This window comes from Tyto alba, unplaced genomic scaffold (genome assembly GCF_018691265.1).
Source record: "Tyto alba isolate M040663 unplaced genomic scaffold, T.alba_DEE_v4.0 Super-Scaffold_22, whole genome shotgun sequence".
Classification (NCBI taxonomy): Eukaryota; Metazoa; Chordata; class Aves; order Strigiformes; family Tytonidae; genus Tyto; species Tyto alba.
Window position 1 is genome coordinate 25,333,823 of NW_024881296.1, and position 19,073 is coordinate 25,352,895.

Below are 19,073 nucleotides of genomic sequence, written 5' to 3' on the forward strand. Positions count from 1 at the left end.
TCTTCCTTAGCCTTGTGTTTGCAGATTAACAACCATACATAGCTTTCACCACTTGCTCATTTTTCTCATAGATTAAAACTGGAAAGCTGCTTTTTTTTTTCTGTTTTAATCAAGAGGCAGACAGGGAAGCAGGGCTGAGTGCCTTCCAGAGAAGGACTTTATGATTGACTCGTGTGGGATATCTTGCTGGTTCAGAATCATACTTAAATGTTAGACTGGCTTGAAGGGGAGAAAGGCAAGAAAGGTGCAGTTTTACAAACCTCTTTCTTTGTCCATTCCCCATTCAATAAACAGGCAAACAAAAGGACCGAAGGAAAGAAGAGTGTCCAGAGCTCCCCCAATCAAACTCTTAATGAAAGTGTTAAGCAGCTGTAATACTGTGAGTGTCCTTATTGTTTCAACTCTGTCAACAGAGTGATTTTGAAAAGCTCTGATTTCTAAACCATAGCATTCAATTACTCACATAGTGTCTTTGTTTTCTTGCCTAGTCAAAGACGCTAAATGCTGGGAACATGAAGAGTCTGATTGAGTGCCAGTCAGAGGTGAGCAGCTGCTACATTTTCTCCGATCCTTCTCGGGTACTGGTGTGGGATATCTCAGCAAAGTGGGGGTGGCCGCTGTAGGAGCTGCTGGCTGCCTACCATTACCCACGAATGGGCAGAGCCCTTTGGAGGCAGTTCTGTGCAGAAGGAGCTGGGCATCGCTGTGTGCAGCCAGCGCATTCCCCGGGCTCCTGGGCAGCTTTGCTCAGGAATCTGGCAAGCTCTGAAGCCATCAAGGCTCCATGGAGGAGTTTGGGAGGAAATCTCCAGTGCCAGGGGAAGACACAGAAGAGTAGGCTGTGCCTGTCTCTGGCTTCTCTGGGTCAAAAGAACAGCCTGACATAGATTGTGGGCAGGTCTGGGGTGGCTGGCTGGAGGGTTTACTGCAAACCCCTCTATTGGGCAGTGAGGCAGTGTCACTGCTGGACTGAGGCACCTCTTCAGCAGGTGTTGGGCTTGCTCTGGTTGTTCAGTGGAGCCTCCCACAGATTTCTGAGGAGCTGCAGTGACTCGCTGGTGGCCCTTGCTGCTGGTGGCCCTCGCAGTTGATGGCAGCTCTGTAACCCTAACATGCTTCTTGCAGGTTGATGCCAAGAAATGCTCCCCGCTGGTCCCAGCAGATACTGAAGATGGACTTTGCCACTCAACTGGTGAGTTTTAAAAACAAACTAACTGTGGAAATGATTTCTTATATAATGCTTACAAGCTGGCGCTTCTGCAAAACCACCCGAAACTGCCCGCTTCACCACCCTGAGAGCAATCCACAGCCCTCTGCCCCACCCAGGAGACATCTTAAGCCCTGGAGTACTACTCACTTGCAAATGACTTTTTTCCCTTACGCTCAGGGCAGAGGTGACAGTGCTGAGTGCCAGAGGTCTTGTATCCCTGTTTCCTTGTTCTCAGAGCTATGCTTCTTTGTCTTCCCTGGCAGCGATGGGAATTAAATGTGGTCCTTTCTCACTGGAGCATCACCACTGAGGTGTGGCACTGCAAGCGAGTAGCGAGTACCGCTACCAGCGGTTGCACGCCACAGCAAATAAACCCTCTTGACAGCAGCAACAGCACTTGTTTTTGCTTGCCAAACAAAACATCGGCACCTGTAAACAACGCGGAGGAGACCATTAGCAGTTCAGGGTCAGATCTGGAACAGACCATCATATCAGACCATTTTTCAGGAGTATGAGAAGCAGACATTTTATATGACACTATAATGTTAGGTGACTTTCTCATAGCTTTTAACCCCTCCCTACTAAGGACATGTGCTAAGCCACAAGTACAGGTCTTGAGAACTTTTCACCCATATAAGACAACTTAATTTTGGAGTAGAAGACAAGTCCTATATAGGAAATTTGTAGAAGGCAACTCCTTTAGAAAGCTTTCTAGCAAAAAGATCCTTCTCTCACTGTTTCTGGAAGGGAAAAAAAGCCACACGTCATCCCAAAGCAACCATTATCTCCAAATTCCTAGCATGCCCTCCTCTTCGAGATGCAGATGCAAAACCCATGCTGAGATTTCTGACCCTGAAGCCAGGGTGATGCTCCCATCCTCTGAAGCAAGTATCACCTTCCATTGGCTGGCTAGCAGGGGGCAAGCACTAGCTCTAGCAGGACCACTACCCTTAGAGCTGGTTCCAAATCTGGCAGGGCTGGAGCAGTGTGTTTTCATTTGAGCCTGTGAAAGAGGCTGAAAAGCAGGAGCCCCTAGTTCCACTCTTGTCCTCAGGCTGGGGCACAGTCAGATCATGTAGTGAAAACTGTTGTCATTGCCCACTGCCTAAGTGATACATCTGCCTTAGATAGCTATCACAGAAACCGCTGCAATATCAAAAATCTCTATAAATGCTGTTATTTCTATGTTTTATATGTTCCCACTCTCTAAGAAGAAGCAGTCACTAGAATGTAAGAAAAAACAAACCCAAAACAGGAAAGGTGGTGTCCTTAGAGGGATGGCCACAGTTTTACAGTTTAGTTGGTTGTTTCCTTAGTAACCACTTAGTTGTCTTTCAGTTTCTCCCTGTTTAGTTTCAGCTGTTTCAACATACATCTCTGCACTGACACAGATGAAATGTCATATAGCACTGTTTTTTTGAAAAAAGATATTTTTTGCTTTCCTTTTGTTTGCAGCAGATGGAACAAAGAAAAGAAAGAAGGTGATATCACAGTCATTTACTCTGAGACGAAGCTCCACCAATGGGAATTCCCCAGGGCAGCTAGACTCGGGTACCAAAATTGCTCTGTTTGGCCAGCCTCTGGCAATTATCTGTGGGGAAGATGACACACTGCCCCAGCCAGTCGAGGTAAGCAAGCCTAGTGATACAGTTTTCATACCTCTGGCTTACAGTGTGAGGCAGGATCCCCAGTACTTGTGCTGCAGCACTCAGGAGATGAGTGATTTTGGTGTTTCCCCTCCACACACACTTCTGATAAGCTCAGGGCCCATCCTAGATGTAGAAAGGGTCAGGTCTGCAGGTTTTGTCCAGCCCACCCAACCTTCACTGGAAGTAACCTTGAATGGAGACAACCCAGGACCAGGAAGAGTAGGAGAATTTCTGCTCCTTAGTATAAACACTTGTGATTCCACAGCAGTCATTTAAATGAATCTTTCAGCAGCACAAACTTCCAAGGATTTCTGTAGTTCCCTGAGAAAAGTGTTCAGCTATGAAATGCCACTGACAAATACCTAAACGCTATCTTCTGGATAAAAATGGTCTTGTGACAGTTCTCCCACTGAGTTGGATTTTCCAATAGACAGGTTTTTGCCTCTTCAAAGCAATAGTTGCCTGGCTTGGGAGGGAAGGGATTTGAACTAAGACTTAAGCCATCCCTCGTTTCCTTCTGGAAGGAAGAAGGGATGACTCCACTGAAATTAGTGGAATTCGTGAGTCCAAAAAGAGGGTAGGTTGGTGGAAAACCAGGTTATTGCCCATGTAATCTACTTGAGGAAAGAACCAGATATTGACTGAATCAGAGCACAGTGTACCTCCAGAAAATTCTTCTTCTGCTTCTAAAGAAATGTTCACTTGCTAAAGGACCTTTGTTCACCCAAGTGACTGTTCACCCATTCCTGTCTGTTTTTTTTCCCTGCAGGAACTCCTAGCTATATTGTACAGGAAAGGACCTTCTACTGAAGGGATATTCAGAAAAGCTGCCAATGAGAAAGCACGAAAGGAGTTGAAGGAGGACTTAAACAAAGGCGGGAATGTTGATTTGAAAAGCAAATCTGTGCACCTGCTGGCAGTGGTCTTGAAGGTGAGCCCCTTTGACCTGCAGCAGTGAGAGGACATTGCTAATCTGCACAAGCCCAATTCAGTGCCCAGAGCTGATCTAGGTGGGACTCCAAGCCAAAGCCAGAGGAAAGCCAGACTAAATGTTTCAGGCTTAGGAAAGTTTGGAATTTTCCTTTTGCACCTGATTTTCAGTCCCACTTGTTGTGCTGCTGGTTTCCTGCATGCCAACAGGAAACTCACTTTGTTCTCCACCTCTTCGGCATCCTCCCAGGGAGGGATACTGAGATTTATGGGTGAATGAAAAGCAGCTTAGAGCTGGGTCCCATTCCTACACCAGTGCAAGTGTACTTGGCATGTACCTGTGCATTGCACTGCTCTGCTAGTGCTGATGGTCAGGTAACTCAAGCCAACCAGCCTCCTAGTGAGCCGATGTTACAGTGATGCTCCCTCTGTGCTCAGGGTTTTGTCCAAAGCCTCATCAAATACTCTTGGCCTTGCAGGACTTCCTACGAAATATTCCCTCCAAACTCCTGTCGGCCGACCTCTATGAGCAGTGGATGCAAGCTCTGGAGAAGCCAAGCAAGCAGGAAAAAATTGAAGAATTGAAAGAGTAAGTTTTGCAACCAGCAAGTTTTGTAACCAGCCCCAATATGATAGCGTGGCTGGTAGAGGCCAATGATGTCTCTCAAAACTGAGAGTCTCATTTAAAAGTTTGTCAGTTATATCAGTTTCCTATTGCCTCATGGGATTTGGTTTAGAGGGCTCTAGCAGCAGCACTTCTGAAGTTATTTGAGACTGCACTACAAAATGGCTAGCGTAGGAAGGAGGGAGAGGCTGCAGTGTCCCAGCTAACGCAGTCACGGTGCTGTGGGACAGGCAGGGGCAGGGAGCCTTCACATCTGCTGGCGGTGGAGGCGGGCACGTGGAGACCGCTGCCGTGTTTGGCTCCTTAGAAGGAGCAGATGCAGAGGCTGACTGGGAGTGTGTTGAAAGCTGCACCGCACAACCGCAGGCTTTCACGTGCCTTTGGGAAGCCTCCAGTGACATCTCCTGATGTCATCCCATCTACTCAAGGACATGGACTGCTGTCATTCTCGCCTTTCAGTCAGGATCTCATCACTGACGATCTCATAATTAACCACACACTCAGCTGCCGTTGGGGATTTCTGAATGATACTTCTGCTAAGCGGTGAAAAAAGCACACGCGTGCCTCTTTGTGGAGGAAGTGTCATCTGTCTGAGTTTAATTGAGACATGCTCAAATCTAGAAGTAGCGGCTGCTGCACTGTGAATTAACATCACATTTCGTTTGTGTTCATGCAGGGTGGCTGACAAACTGCCTAGACCAAACCTCGTCTTGCTCAAGCACCTGCTGTCTCTGCTCCGCCACATCAGCCAAAATGCCGAGGCCAACAGGATGGACTCCAGCAACCTGGCCATCTGCGTCGGCCCAAATATGCTGAGCCCAGAGGCGGACAGCACGCTCCCCCTGGAAGTGCAGAAGGAGATGAATGACAAGGTGCGTTGAACTCCCCGGGCAGCCACCCCCATTGGAGCAGCTCAGAGCCATCCATAGGGATCCCACTGCCATTGCAAAAGCTGAACACAAGAGCCCCCCTGCATCTCGGAGGTGCCCCGCGGCTCGGGTGCCTGCCATGTGGTGGGCAAGGCTGCCCCTCGTCTCGCCTCCTCTGAGCCAAAGTAGCTGTTGCCCTGCTGCAGCCCCCCACGATGTCGCGCAGCCCCTGAGCACTTTGCGCGCAGAGGGCAAGTGGCACCCGGTGGGCATTGCCACCCATGGGTCCTCCAGGGTGGACTCACCCTCTGACTTTAAGCTAGGATTTTGGCAGAAGCCACCCTGCTCTGTGCTGCCCTTCATGCCGAGACAGCAGGCAGGGGCAGGAAAGACTGTTCAGTATGTTTTCAGCCCTTTTGACTGAAATAAACTGTTTCCTGTGTGCAGGTGACAGTGTTGGTTGAGTTCCTCATAAACAACTGCTCAGAAATATTTGGGGAGGACACTGCCTTGCCTGTCCGTGCCTTGGCTGAGGAGTCACTGGAGCACACAGACAGCTCCACAGGTATGAGAACAGAGTGGGGATGTCACAGACTGGGGCTGTTGGACTAAGTTCTTTAATTTGATATGGGAATACATCTGTGGAAACACAGAGAGTTGTAGAGGGCTCAAGAGACTGTTGCGGTGCTCTTCTACAGGAGCTCTTTCCAGATGGTTAATGGTTACTTTCTCCCCACAGAACACCTATGTGCTGCTCATCAGACTGACTCTGCCTATGACAGTGCAGATCCTGAAGCTGAAGGCAGCCCCCATACCTCTCAGATGGAGCAGCCCAAAGGGAGGAGCACTAGTGTGAGCAGAAGATATCCAACATGCATCTCTGCCTCTTCATTGACTAATTTCAGAAATGACATCAGCACGATGGACAGGAGGTACTCAGAGCCAGATCTGTCCTTCCAGAACCGCCTTGAAGGCAGGATAAGGAAACAGAAGCTAAACAAAAGTGAGGACAATTTTCCTGTTCAGCAGAAACAGCCGGGGTTGGAGGCACTGCAGAAACAGCTTTCACTCTTACCTTCACAATTATCAACTGACTCTCTACCCAAAACATCCTCTAGTTGCTCCCTGGAGAGCTCCGATGGCTCAGTCTTCACCAGCTCCCCAGTAGTTTCACCCTCTAGTCCCAAAAAAATCTTTTCCACCAAGGCCACTGAAGACTGCAGCACACCTGGTAGAGAGATCAAAAAGCATTCCTTGTCATTCTCTTTTGCAAACCGCAGGAAAACACTACTAAAAACCCAGAGTTGGGGGCCTGGAAAACCCATGAGTTTTCAGAGAGACAGTTCCACAAAGAAAGAAGATCAGTTCTGCTGCAGAGTTGTCCAAGAGAACAGCCCTGATGATGCCAAACCATTGCCTGTGGCGTATCAGCAAAGGCCTCGTTTCAGGTCAGCTGATGAAGTGTTCAGAGAGGTAGACCAGAGGAATCCTGGAAGACCACCTTCTTATGAAGAGGCTACTAAAAACTGCCTGGCCACGAAACTTCCCTCCCACAGTCTCACAGTTCAAACTATGAGATTAAAGATGTCAAACCAGGATGCTTTGCTGCCTCACCCATGCAGCAGCTGTGCAGAGGACATAGCATATACAGCTCTAAGGGATCTACCCAGTGGCAGAGTTTCTGCATTAAAGGATTCTGATGTGGAAAGTGAAATCCTCAGTGTCACTGTGGGAATAAACTCCCGTGTGAGTTTACCTGTGACCCCAGGAGTCTACCGATTGAGAGCCATGTCTGAATCCTGCCAAAAGAACAAACTTGAGTACGTGGCTCGGAGGTGCAGCCAGCCAGTTTTTGAGGTAGACCAGATCCAGTATGCTAAGGAATCCTATGTTTAAAAAGCCTATCACTCCTCTTCGCACTGTACAAAGTGAATACTGTAAAAATAGACATCTTGCTCATCCTTTGTAAGATTTTACTTTTGAGACACCAAGAATAAGCTAGCTCTGCATGAACATTTTTTTATCCTGAGGCTCTTCTGAAGTGTCTGTCAGCTTGACATGTCACATTCTTTCACCACAAGAGGTGGTGGTGGGGAAGACCTGTGTATTATTATGTAAAAATGTAAGTGAATATGCTGTACATAACCTGTTGTGGGAAAACTAGTTAGTCGTTGATAAACAGTGTTGTATTTGTATCCCTGAAAGGACAATTAAGAGGTTGGCAGGTCCAAAACCTGTCCCTTTCCTTCCTTTTCTTTTCTGTATGGTCACAGACTCCATGCCATCTGTCACAGGTGTGTGCCAGGCTGAAGCAATGCTTTGCTGCTTTTCTGCATTAAGAAGTGGGCTGGCCGTTGCCCTAACTGGAGAAGAACTGTTCTGTCATCAAGGTTACTTCAGCACTCCTCCATAAACCCCCTGCACTTGCTGCCACCCCCTCTTCCTGCTTGCTGGTGATGAGAATGATCTGACCACTAACAGCATTAGTGTTGTGTACCGAGCCTGGGTTTAGAGCCACCGAAGCCCTACAAGGTCATTATGGGAATGTATCAAGTAAACCTCATGTGGCTTGAGGCTTTTATTCTAAATAAACTGGACAGGCTAAGCAGAAAGAGCATTTTCAGGGAAAAAAAATCCAAACAACAAAAACTCCTGTAAGGAAACATTGTGAATTTCAGCTTTAAACAGTTAAAGCTGCAGCTCATTAGAAAAAAAAAAAAAAAAAAAAAAAAAAGAAAAAAAAGAAAGGATAAAAAAGAAAATACCAGGTGGTATCCTTATAATGTTGTAAAAATGACTGGAAGTGCAATGTGTTTTACATGTAGGAACTTGTTTTGGTTAGCACTTACCTCCCCTTTTATGGCTCAGCATAGCGCTGAACCAGGAGTAGGGAGACTTTTGTTTTTCTCCTGTGTAACTTCACTACAATAAAACATTTTTCTGCATGAATTCTAAACTGTCTGTTGTCCATCTTTAAAGCATCCAGGCCCTACATGTACTGTACCTACTTTTATACTGTTCTACAGGTACTGCAGGTCTGCTTGAATGCCATGGCACATCCAAGTAGTGGGAAGAAAAGTAACTGACCAGTAGTATCACGGCTATTTGTTGTTGTAAGAGGCTGCAGGCTAGATTTTGTGAACAAATCTTTCTCTGTCAGGAAAACAAGTTACACTGCCATGTAACAGCAGTTATCAGCGAGGTGGAGAGGGAGCTGCAAAGAGGTGATGCTTCTCCAGAAGTGGAGCAGATTAGAAAATAGCACACCAGCACCTCAGGTATGATGTTTTCCAGGTGTTCACAGGACACAGAGAAAGGGGAAGGAGAGTATCTGGCCTGACAGAATAAATTATGTGAAGACCATACCAGTAGGCTGCAACTGGAGAAAATGCCACCTCACTCAGCCCTCTAAGCAGTGGCACGCTGCTTCCAAGCAAGCGGAATGAGAGGGTTGTGCTGCAAGACTCAAGGGGCATTTGCCATTTTCTGGAATCTGCAACTCCTGAATCACAGAATCACAAAACAGGTGAGGCTTGAGATTCTCCTGTCCAACACCCCTGCACAAGCAGGGTCAGCTAGAGCAGGTTGCCCAGGACCATGTCCAGACAGCTTTTGAATATTTCTACGGATGGGAGACTCTGCAACATCTCTGGGCAACTTGATCCCATGTTTGACCACCCTCACAGTGAAAAACTGTCTCCTTGCATTCAGGTGGAATTCCATCTGGTTTAATTTGTGCCTGTTGTCTCTTGTCCTGAGTTGAGTGGGAATGACAGCTTTCTTTTGTAAGAAACATGAGCGTCTTTCTCTCATGGTAAAATGAGTGTGAAGAGATAATCCACGTGCAGTGGAAAGGCTCAGAAGCCACAGAACAGAAAACACAAACTTCAAAATGTACTCAAACAACAACACAGCTACTTCTTTCGTAAGTGACTCATTCTTTTTGACTGTGACAAGACTAAGGATCCCAATAAGAGGAACTGCTTGTTTCCTGTCCTGTAACCACACCATAAAACCCAGGGAGAATAAGCACGGTCACTTCACCAGACATGAAGAGAGTCTCTCTTTAGGTCCAAGGTGTCCCAAGGCAGACATGACAATCACACTCAGAAAGCTTACCTGGGCTCTAAATATTCTATATAGATGAGCCTAAATCTTCCAGCTCTTGGATAAGAAAGCCCATCTGGAACTTCTTGTAAGGCATTTCAATACATGGAGAAAATGGAAGAGAGAGGACCTCTACACTTTGTTAACAAACATGGGGTAAGGTGAAGGAGTGTATAAAAGAGTGTCCCAGTCCCCCTCATCTTGCTCTTGCATTTCTTCAAGTCCAGGCAACACCATGATTAAACAAAATCTGAATGTAAGTGGACCCCAAAGGAGATTTACTCCCTCACTGACAGATAGCTTTTGTCTTCCTCCATTTCTTAAGACTTGCCTGTTCAGTCAGTATTATCTTCATGTCACATCCCTCCACAGAAGTGATTTCTCTTCTATATAAGCACTTAGGAGACCTAAAAAGACTAGAACGAAACAGAAAGCAGATAGCTTTGTTTTAGCACTTACCTGTCTGCCTTCAGCTCAGAAAACAGTTTTACCTTACTACCAGCCCACCCTAGCACATTCAAAGATCCAGACCATCTATCCTGGCCTCCAAGAGTAAGGCCCTGCAACTGCTACATCCAACAACTGAATCATCTGAGTACTTTTGTCAATGCTGCCTTTGACTCCTTAGTCAGAAAGATCAAATACCTGTTTATAGCTGGGTCAGCTGGAGATGGATTTTGGCACAGTATATATCAGTATTGCATCACTTGCTTCACATATTCAATTTTCTAATTACATTTCATGAGGACACTCTAAACATACAAGGCATATAGGACCAGGAGAGAGGGGAAAAGTAATAATAAAGCAGAAAATCCAAGCCATTGCCTTGTAAGGCAATGCTGGAATGAAGGCTGTTGGTGCACCCTGAATTCAGTTCCTTGTGCTTGCATCCTGCTGCTGTTTTCAATCACATGATGCACTCTGTTCTTCCCCACAGGATGCACCTGGTCTGGGGAGGAACCAAGGCTGTGCAGCAAAGGAGAACATTTTAATTCTGGCATTCCCCAGCACAGCTTGCCTAGCAGGGCACCTGGGCTTTGGACATATGTCTGTTTGATTTTCTAGAATTTGAAAGAGCCAACAGAACAAAGGAGCTCCTCATGGAGCAAGATAATCCTCTCCTTCCCTCCCCATGCCATGCACCGGGGAGTTGCAAACTCTTGTTCTCTGTCACTTGAATTAGGACAGCAGCTTACAGCAAAAGGACATCGTCATCAACTCTGGTGGCCAAATGTTAGTGAAGGCTGAGAAAAACACCATGCCTGCAGGTTTCATAAACGTTCAGACTGGCACTGAGGTGCAGACTGCAGACATAGATATTTACATTTAGTTATCTGTATGCAAGCATTTATGTGAGTCTGTCTCCCATCGTCTGCATGGTCTGCATTTGAGTATCTCTCTGGACTCCAAGGACTGAGTTGAGTGCAGGTGGAACACAGTTGCCTGAAAGTAAGTGTCTACAGTCATTTGGATATCTTAGAGCAAGCACCCTGAGGAATTTTCTAAGGCATCGAAAGTGTATGCAGGTCCAGATATTTAGGCAGCTGAATCCTTCCCTAAAATCTTCTCTGACTGTGATGGGAGCTTAGACTCCCACCTCACGTGCAGATGCTACATTTAAATACCTTGAACGTAGGTCTCTATAATCTAGGGCTGATACTTACTTCTACTGACAGCAGAGAAACTTTAAAACTTAGGATTTTAGGCTCCATTTAAGCCTTCAAAGGAAGCATTCTTGACTAGGTGTAGGCCTTCCTGCTTGTCCCTCTCCAGAGCCTGAGGCCTTCTGCTCCATCCCACCACAGACAACCCTGACTGAGACCCTCCTCTTCTCCACTCCTGACTCCTCATCTCTGTCTCATTTTCATTGCCTTCTCATTCCCAGCCTGCATCCCTCAACCCATCCAGTTATTTATCTTTTAATTGAACAAACCCCAGCCTATCCCTGCTGACTTGCTGTCAAAGTCCCAATTTCATTTCTGTTCTCTCCATCTCTAGATCCACTTCTCTCAGCCAGTTTCAGTCTTCCTCTCCCAATTCTTCCACATTTTTCCCCTTATATCTGCAGTGGTTGTTAATGCAATAAGCCCCACTAACACCCACCTGGTCTAGTCTCACACACACATTCCCCTTGTTTTGGTCTCCACATATGCAGAGAATCAGAATAAGAGAAACAAACGTCTCTGCAAACTACAAGAGAAAATATACAGTTCACAAAGTCCAGTGATGGCCTCAATTCACAGCTGTAACTATGGAAAGCCTCTAGGATGAAACCTCCATGGACAGAATTCCTTGACGTTATGGGATTTCAGCAAGAGGTCTGCACATCTCTTGTTGTGCATCGGCTGTCAGCTACTTTGGGAGGAGATTCGGAGCTAGGTTAAGGGAAAATAACAAGTCAAAATAAGCCATTTTTCCCCACACCTCACCAAAGTGATTCACAAGCTGTGATGTTAGGGATATTTTTGGTAATTTGCTCACATTCTCTGAGAAAAGACATTGTCAGTACATTGATTTTTTTTTCTGCCTCTACACGCAAGGTCTTGGGGAAGAAGCTTTCTCACCTGTCTGACCTCCTCTCAGAGTTGTTATCTGAAGGGCATCTTTTTCTGGGAACTGCAAAAACTAAAGATATCATGAATCCTTCACACCTCAGGAAGAAAAACTGCTGGCAACTCAGTAATGACACACAGGAGAATTGTTACTACCATGGTCACTTTCTATAATATCTGCTGCAACATAGCCCAGGAAAGCTCTTCACTGGACATAGTCACAGAACAGAACTGCTTCTCTATATAAGGTCTTTCTTCCTTATTTTCTTCCCGTGATTGCTATCTGTACACCCCAGGCACAAGATGCAACACTGAGATTGCTGGTACAAACCCATGGCAAAATATTAGTGGAAGGAATTCCACCAACTTTATACTAACTAGTAGCTTGGAGTGTTACTGCCCACGCTTTGTATTTGGCATTTACTTCTTTAGAACACAGACACTTGGCTTTCTTTTGTCAGGTGCACTTGGCTTTTCAGATTTTTTTACACTGTATCTAGTTTGATGAAACAGGATTTCACTCTACTTCTTGGGACATTATGGAAATGGAGGAAAAGACTGCATGCCCTACCTGGACAAACATCACTTGGAGTTCAACAGCTAGTATTAGGAAAGGTAGGGCATCCTGTTTGTCAACCAGAACTGTTTCTGCTGGACTGAACCATTCTGTAGGATGTGATTGTGCTCCACAATTCTGACACCTAAAATAAAGCCAAGAACTCAGGAATTTTTTTGTAATGGGATTGTATCTCTTCAGCCTTTTGCTTAGAAATAGATCTCTATATTTTCCTGTAGCAATAAAGCCAAAATAGATGGCTTTGAGATTCTGCTTGGACTATGTATACTTTAATGCTAAAAGCTAATGATAAAATTACTGCCTCATAACTCAGTTACATACTGTACAGCGTTCCACACAGACCATTTTTACCATAATGTTCCCTCTTGTAATACTGTTATCAAATGTCTCCAACTGCAACAGGAGGAAGTATCACAGCAGACAAAAATCCCATCTGTGTTATTTTTAGTCTGGGAACAGGAGTTCTTATTTCTTTACTGCCTGTTTTGGTTTTGGTGCTGATCCACTGCAGGAGAGCAGGTGGTTTGCTGCAGCACCACACTAGCACTGCTTACTTCCAGGATGACTAGTTCCTCACCCACATGCTGCCAGTGACAATTTCAGCTTTCCATTGCACCCAGGCAGGTCTCTTGGCCCAGAGAACAAAATTTTTGCCATAGTGAGGCCAAGAGACTACAGCACTTGGCTATCACAGGGGTGAGCTCTGAACAAATATCGGTAGGCAGCCCAGGATCCTGAAGGATAGCCTACAGTAGATAAAAGAGTTCTCAAGTTAAGGAGACACTGATTTCCAGTGCCTCTTTTCCAGGACCTCCAAACACTAGGGTTCCTTAAAGGAAGATAGGATTACGGTTGTCAGGAATTTTATCCTTCTGCCACCTGAATGTGTCGAGAGATGCTACTTCTACAAAGGGAACCCCTTAATAAAAAAGGCGGAGAAAAACCTGCCATGGCTCACTGCCAAAAACTCCGTGACAATAACATTATCTTTCTTCCCTGAAAGCCATTCACTTATTCCCTCTTTGAAGAAAAGAGGATGTTTCAAGTGTCATCCATGCAATCCTACGTTTCTGTTCAATGTAAATCATGCCTGTGGTAACGGGTGCATGAACTATCTCACCTGCCTATTAAGACCTGCTCAGGATAGCAGGTTTGCTTCTCCACTGCTCTGGAGCTTCATGGGGGCACTGAGAGCTGTGTGCAACGGGCATGAAATTATTTTCTTGGTACACATTGGCTCTGTGTGGCAAATATGCCCATCTCAGATGGAAAGCAGCATAGAAACTCATTCACCAAGTTAACTTGGAAACCCAGCCAAGACATTAAACAAGTTCTCTTTGAAGTTGGCTTGGTTGGCTGTCCAACCCAGCAAGCATTTAATGCCCATAACTGATTACATGCAGCTGCAAAATGCAGGTGATTAAAACATGCTGCTACTCTGATAGCATTAACCAGATAGCAGTTACTGTGGCTACCGTGTGTCTCCACAAGGACAATTTCTGACTACAGGAAAAGGAAACCCAGCTTGGTTAGGCGTTCTGGTTACCTTTTTCTCTGAATTTTGTTAGCAGTCAGTCCCTATCGCATGTGTCATCAGAACAGAGTGAAAACTTCAGAGCAACTTCTGAAGGCTAAAAATTCAAAATAGGAAGCAATGTTTTAAATAAAAAGTCTGACAATAATAGAGAAAAATCCATGGGAAATGGGCAGCCATCGTTGGAGAGGTGATACAATCCTCATACGGACAGCTGACATATATATAGCCAACTGCAAGTCTCTGTGGATGTTGAATGAACAGTTGCTTTTTCTGCCTGTTATTCAGAAACACTATTCATATAATCTTTTTTTTTTTTCTACAGAACACATCACTTCTCTTGTTTTAAATCAGTCTTTTCAATTTGCTGTGATAAATATACCAATTTAAATCTCACTTCTGAGCGAAGCCCATTCAAAATTCTTCATGTTCTTCTACAAGGGGGAGATGAAACCACAGATAATTTTCTGTCTCTAACCTGAGGTGCCAGCATGTTGTCTGAAAAAATGGTTCACAAACCCCAAACAGGGTTGACTCTGTTGAGCTCTGTTTCCTCTGGTGGGTAATAACATGAAAAGCTTTCTATGAAGGGTTTCTCACTTTCTAAACAAAACATACTTTAGCCAATCAGCTATTTACGGAACTGATCCAACGGCTGCTTGAAAGTCTTCCTTCCTACAACCTGTAAACCTCCCACCAACTTCCTTGACAGATGCTATAGTCCAGATTCAAATCCTGCACCTTCAGTATCACACAGGCCAAGCTGAAAATTATAAAACTGTATTTTTAAAAAATGTTAAGGCCAAACCCAAGCAGATTCCAAGAAATATGAACAGAGAAGATGCTCTTAGGATAAAGATTAGAGATTTGTCTGCTTTTCCACATGCTTGCTGCACAGTTTTGGGCTGTGCAACTGAACCTCATCAAATATAGGGCATAGACCTGTTTACTTCCTCCATGCACTGAGGAAAAGGTTTTTTCACTCACCTTCTCCCCCACTCCTTCAGGTGTGAATTCTGTCTCTCCATCATAAAGCTGTGACTTCACACAGCACGTGCAGCTGCACGGCTTTGCCTGCGATTCACCAAGTTTTCTTTAGCACCGCTGGTCACAAGGTGAGAAAGTAACCACGGTATCATTCAAGAACTGCACAGAGCGCTGTAGAGGAGTACGCAACTTGACATGATACGATATACAGATGCACACACATATTAGGAGCTACAGACACCAGAAGACATGGCATTTGAGAAGTCTTTGGGTGTGTGAAAGAGCAGAGCAGTCACTAGTTTTCCATAAGTGATCAGGGAGGATGGTCTTGAAATAATGACTGGAGAATTGTAGTTAGGTTATTCAACATCAGGGTCTGCTTTTTCCACGTCTCCTGCCCGGTGCAGTTCTTGAACTGTGCAGCTGAACTCCAGTAAAGCACAGCTGATACCACTCTGCCTCCCAGAGATGTGATAAAGGACAATTTATTTCAAGATGAACAAACATGGAGGCTACAGTGAAGTGACAACACAAGCAGATCAGTCTTGTTTCTTACTCTGCAAGTTTACTGCAGTTGAACAACTGCCCTCAATACAGGGAGACAGAAAATAAGGCAGATCTTACTGGGGCAGAAGGAAGACACTGGGAGAGCCCTGTTCAAGGGAGGGAGAAGTAAGAATGGTCTGGAGAGGGATTAGCAGCACACAGTCTGTTTGAGCTTAAATAGGAAGGTCACCAACAATTGATTTTCCAGTTAGCAGTTTCATGAATGACAGTTTAAAATTAAGCATGCACTGCTCCACCCTCTAAGGTGCTTTCTCATGCCTCCACAATTATTTTTGGTCACTGGCTTTGAAGTTCCATGGTGGTGTAGGGCAAGAATTCAAGCCCCGAGAGCAGGCTTGTCACACTGAAAAACAAAGCTTGTGGGGGACATGGAGGGAAGGGAACCTAGTGAAAGTGGTGCTGAAACTCAGAGGTGAAGTGGTAGGGGGGAAGCAGGATTGCAAATTTTGGATGGAAATCATGAATAATGAAATCTGTTTTTTTGACTAGTGTTGGAGAAATGAAGGCCTTCAGAACTGGAATTTCCCAGTTCTGTCCAACCCCCACAAGCTCAGGACTGGGGTCAAGAGGAAGGTGTGCTGCTACAGAGAAAAGGAAGTTTAATAATTTTGAAGATGTGATAGGATCTGCATTTTTTTCTATTCAAAATTACATATCAAGATTAACAAACCTACTTAAAAAAATATTGATGTCACCATACGGAATCAAGTTTAGCTCAAGTATTTATTTATTTTTCTTTCTATGTCTCTCATCTGCCAAAACTCTCAGGCTGGCACATATTTGTTAAAACTAAAGTATCTCACTATTAGGACCAGGCCTATATGTAGGCAATGGCTGTATACCACGGATGCATTGAACCTGGTGCCTATGCACAGCAGCAAAGACACCATCCGTGGGCTGGCAGACACCAGTGATCCAACACTGTTGCAGTATCGCTGATTCTCTTTGACCATGTCACTGCAGCAAGTTAAGAGCAGTTTTTGGTGAACTTTCATTATTTGTTCTGCCAACAGCATTGAGGCAGAGTATATATACACCTTATTTGGGTTCTGCAATTCTTTTATCTTTGCAGTCACACTGATGGCTCTCCCACGGTTGTACTGTGCTTTTTGTATTTCTGTCAGACAACTCAGGGCATTGATTAGCAGCAACATGATACTTTCTGAGATTTTGAAGGCTACCCCAGGCAAACCTGGCAGGAGAAGGCCCTGACCAATCTGATCTATCTCTGAATTTGTCCATGCTTAGGCAAGGGCGTTACATTAGAGACCTCCAGAGTCCTTTTCAACCTAGATTGCTCCATGATTCTGTGATGTCTACCTGAAGGCAATGAAATTTTGGCCTCAAGTAGAGTTACTCCAAAGACTGGGAGCTCCATCCCTTTATCTTCAGGCCCAGAGGGGTAAGAATTGAAGCTTAGAATTCTATCTTAGGACCGTGGAGAATCAAATCCAACCCAACTTTCAGGTAATTACACAGTATTACATCAGGGAAGCATTCCTGTAATTTTAAAAGCAGCCACAATCCTCTCCAGACAGAAGGCAATGCTCTGAGAAAGCAATACGGCCCTCTGTGTCCTTCCTTGATAATTAAGCATTGTCTATGTCCAGAGTGGCTCTGTAAACCTCCTTCCTTTATTAATTATGCAATACTGCAGAAAGCTAAGGTAGTGGAAACTGGACACAGCTAGTCTCATCAGCATCATATTATGCAATGCACTATGGCACAGTCTCCCAAGCTAGCAACATCCAAGCTAGGACCCCAGGAAGACCCAGTCTCAGCACTGCAGACCCCTTGTATTGTATTTCAAGATGTTGTTCAGCAGTTACAGAATGCATCCCAGGTGCTGGAGGAAATAGTGGATGCACATCTTTTGTTACTAGGTGCTGACACCTTCACACTTGCTTTGCTGTGAATAAACTCACTTCACTTCCACAAAGCCAACGGTCACGCCATAATGCATGGTACAGTGCCAGGAAATTCCCATGAAAACAAAACAAAAAAATAGTCTGTTTGTGGCTCCAAGGCATTTTAACAGACTACACAGCAAACGTGGAAGGAGACAAAGCTTTTGCTCTGTAGCTTTCAAGTCAGCTGAAAGCATCTAGAAAGACCTGACTTAGCTGCCATATGGGAGATGGGCTTATTAATTCCTTGCTGGGCAGGCCCACTTCCCAGGCAGTATCTCCTGCGCAGTGATCTGTGCAAGTCCCAGACAATCCTCCAAAGAATATGTGAAACAGCAACTGTGACTGTAAGATCTGGAGTGCAGCTATGGGCACTAATGGCAGCCTAGCCAACTGATGACAATCAATGTGGTTTTGGCTCCTGCTGCAGTCTTGTGATGACATGAAATGTTCCAGAACTGAGGGGCTATTTTTAGCAAAAAAAAAAGCAACATAAAAGGGAGCAAGGGAGAAGAGCTGAGGATTTTCCTGGGCATGGCTTTGTCACTTACAAAGTTCTGCTAACCCACAGCACCTCTCTCACACAGTACTTGCAATGCTTTTGCAGTAAACTGGTAACTTAGGAGCTAGCAGTGTTTCACAGAGGTAAGGAGGAGAGTCGCTGCCATTCAATCAGTGCGCGTATTAGGTGAATGAAAAATTCACCCAACAGATGAGACACCAGGCTGGGGCCAGCTTAACAGAATTAAGTTGCGATGCAACACCTTCATCTTTACAAGTTATGTGGGCAACGGGTGTGTAACAGGCAGCTCTTCAGGAATCCATAGTTGCACTCCGGATCCTTGCTCCATGGGTTACAGGCCCTCTTCTCATCATCTCCCTCCTACCCAGTCTGTTCCAGCCAAATTTCTAGGGTTGTTCAGCAAGCACATTCAATTCCTTACTGAACATGTATAGATTGATGTTTTTGAAGGCTATGCTGTGCTTGTTTTTCATGTGAACAGAGAACACCATGTCCCTAACAGCCTGGAAATGTCAGTCCAGATTTCAAGTCCCTGGTTGAAAAGCACAAATAAGTTTATAGCCAAACTCAATTCTTTAGAAAATACGACTCAGGTCACCAAAATCAAAGGGTTGTATCGGTTCTGGTCAGATTGAAGAGCCATAGTGCTCTGGCTTGGCTAGGCTGAGCTACTCATTCACCAACTTTGCTTGCCCAGGCACAAGCAAACGTTGCAGGACTGCTCTCCCCTCCCACCCCAGTGACACCTGCCCTGTGCTCCTGCAGCCCCATATCCTCTTGTCCCACCCCCAGCTGCTAACCCTGTAGTCAGCACAACTCCCATTGTATTGACTCTGAAAGTTGTCTGTTAATTAATTACAAAACCATTCCTTCCCCTTTTCCCTTGCCTCCCACATTTGGCCTTGCTCTTTGATGGGGCTTTTTCTACTTCTTTTTCTAAAAGTTTATCTTGCCATACAGCTTCCCCCATGGCTTGCACGTCTCCTTTGAAGCACTCTCTGCTATTTGCAGTTCTCTTGTCTGTGACTGTCTACAC

At 45.2% G+C, this 19,073-nt stretch overlaps 1 protein-coding gene across 2 annotated transcripts in view; it reads left to right on the forward strand.

The window, feature by feature from the left end:
* LOC104357538 (T cell activation RhoGTPase activating protein) overlaps nucleotides 1–8,239 on the forward strand; it is a 42,815-nt gene extending 34,576 nt beyond the window's left edge. The window contains exons 3-11 of one of the 2 annotated variants that reach the window (XM_032983269.2): nucleotides 295–379; nucleotides 489–542; nucleotides 1,126–1,192; nucleotides 2,666–2,838; nucleotides 3,629–3,790; nucleotides 4,269–4,378; nucleotides 5,091–5,286; nucleotides 5,731–5,848; nucleotides 6,023–8,239. In XM_032983269.2, coding sequence (XP_032839160.2) covers nucleotides 353–379; nucleotides 489–542; nucleotides 1,126–1,192; nucleotides 2,666–2,838; nucleotides 3,629–3,790; nucleotides 4,269–4,378; nucleotides 5,091–5,286; nucleotides 5,731–5,848; nucleotides 6,023–7,179 — 2,064 coding nt within the window. In that variant the 5' untranslated portion in view covers nucleotides 295–352 and the 3' untranslated portion in view covers nucleotides 7,180–8,239. The remainder of the gene's footprint in view (nucleotides 1–294; nucleotides 380–488; nucleotides 543–1,125; nucleotides 1,193–2,665; nucleotides 2,839–3,628; nucleotides 3,791–4,268; nucleotides 4,379–5,090; nucleotides 5,287–5,730; nucleotides 5,849–6,022) is intronic. The other variant, XM_032983270.2, reaches the window with a different exon arrangement.
* Nucleotides 8,240–19,073: the final 10,834 nt, after the last annotated feature.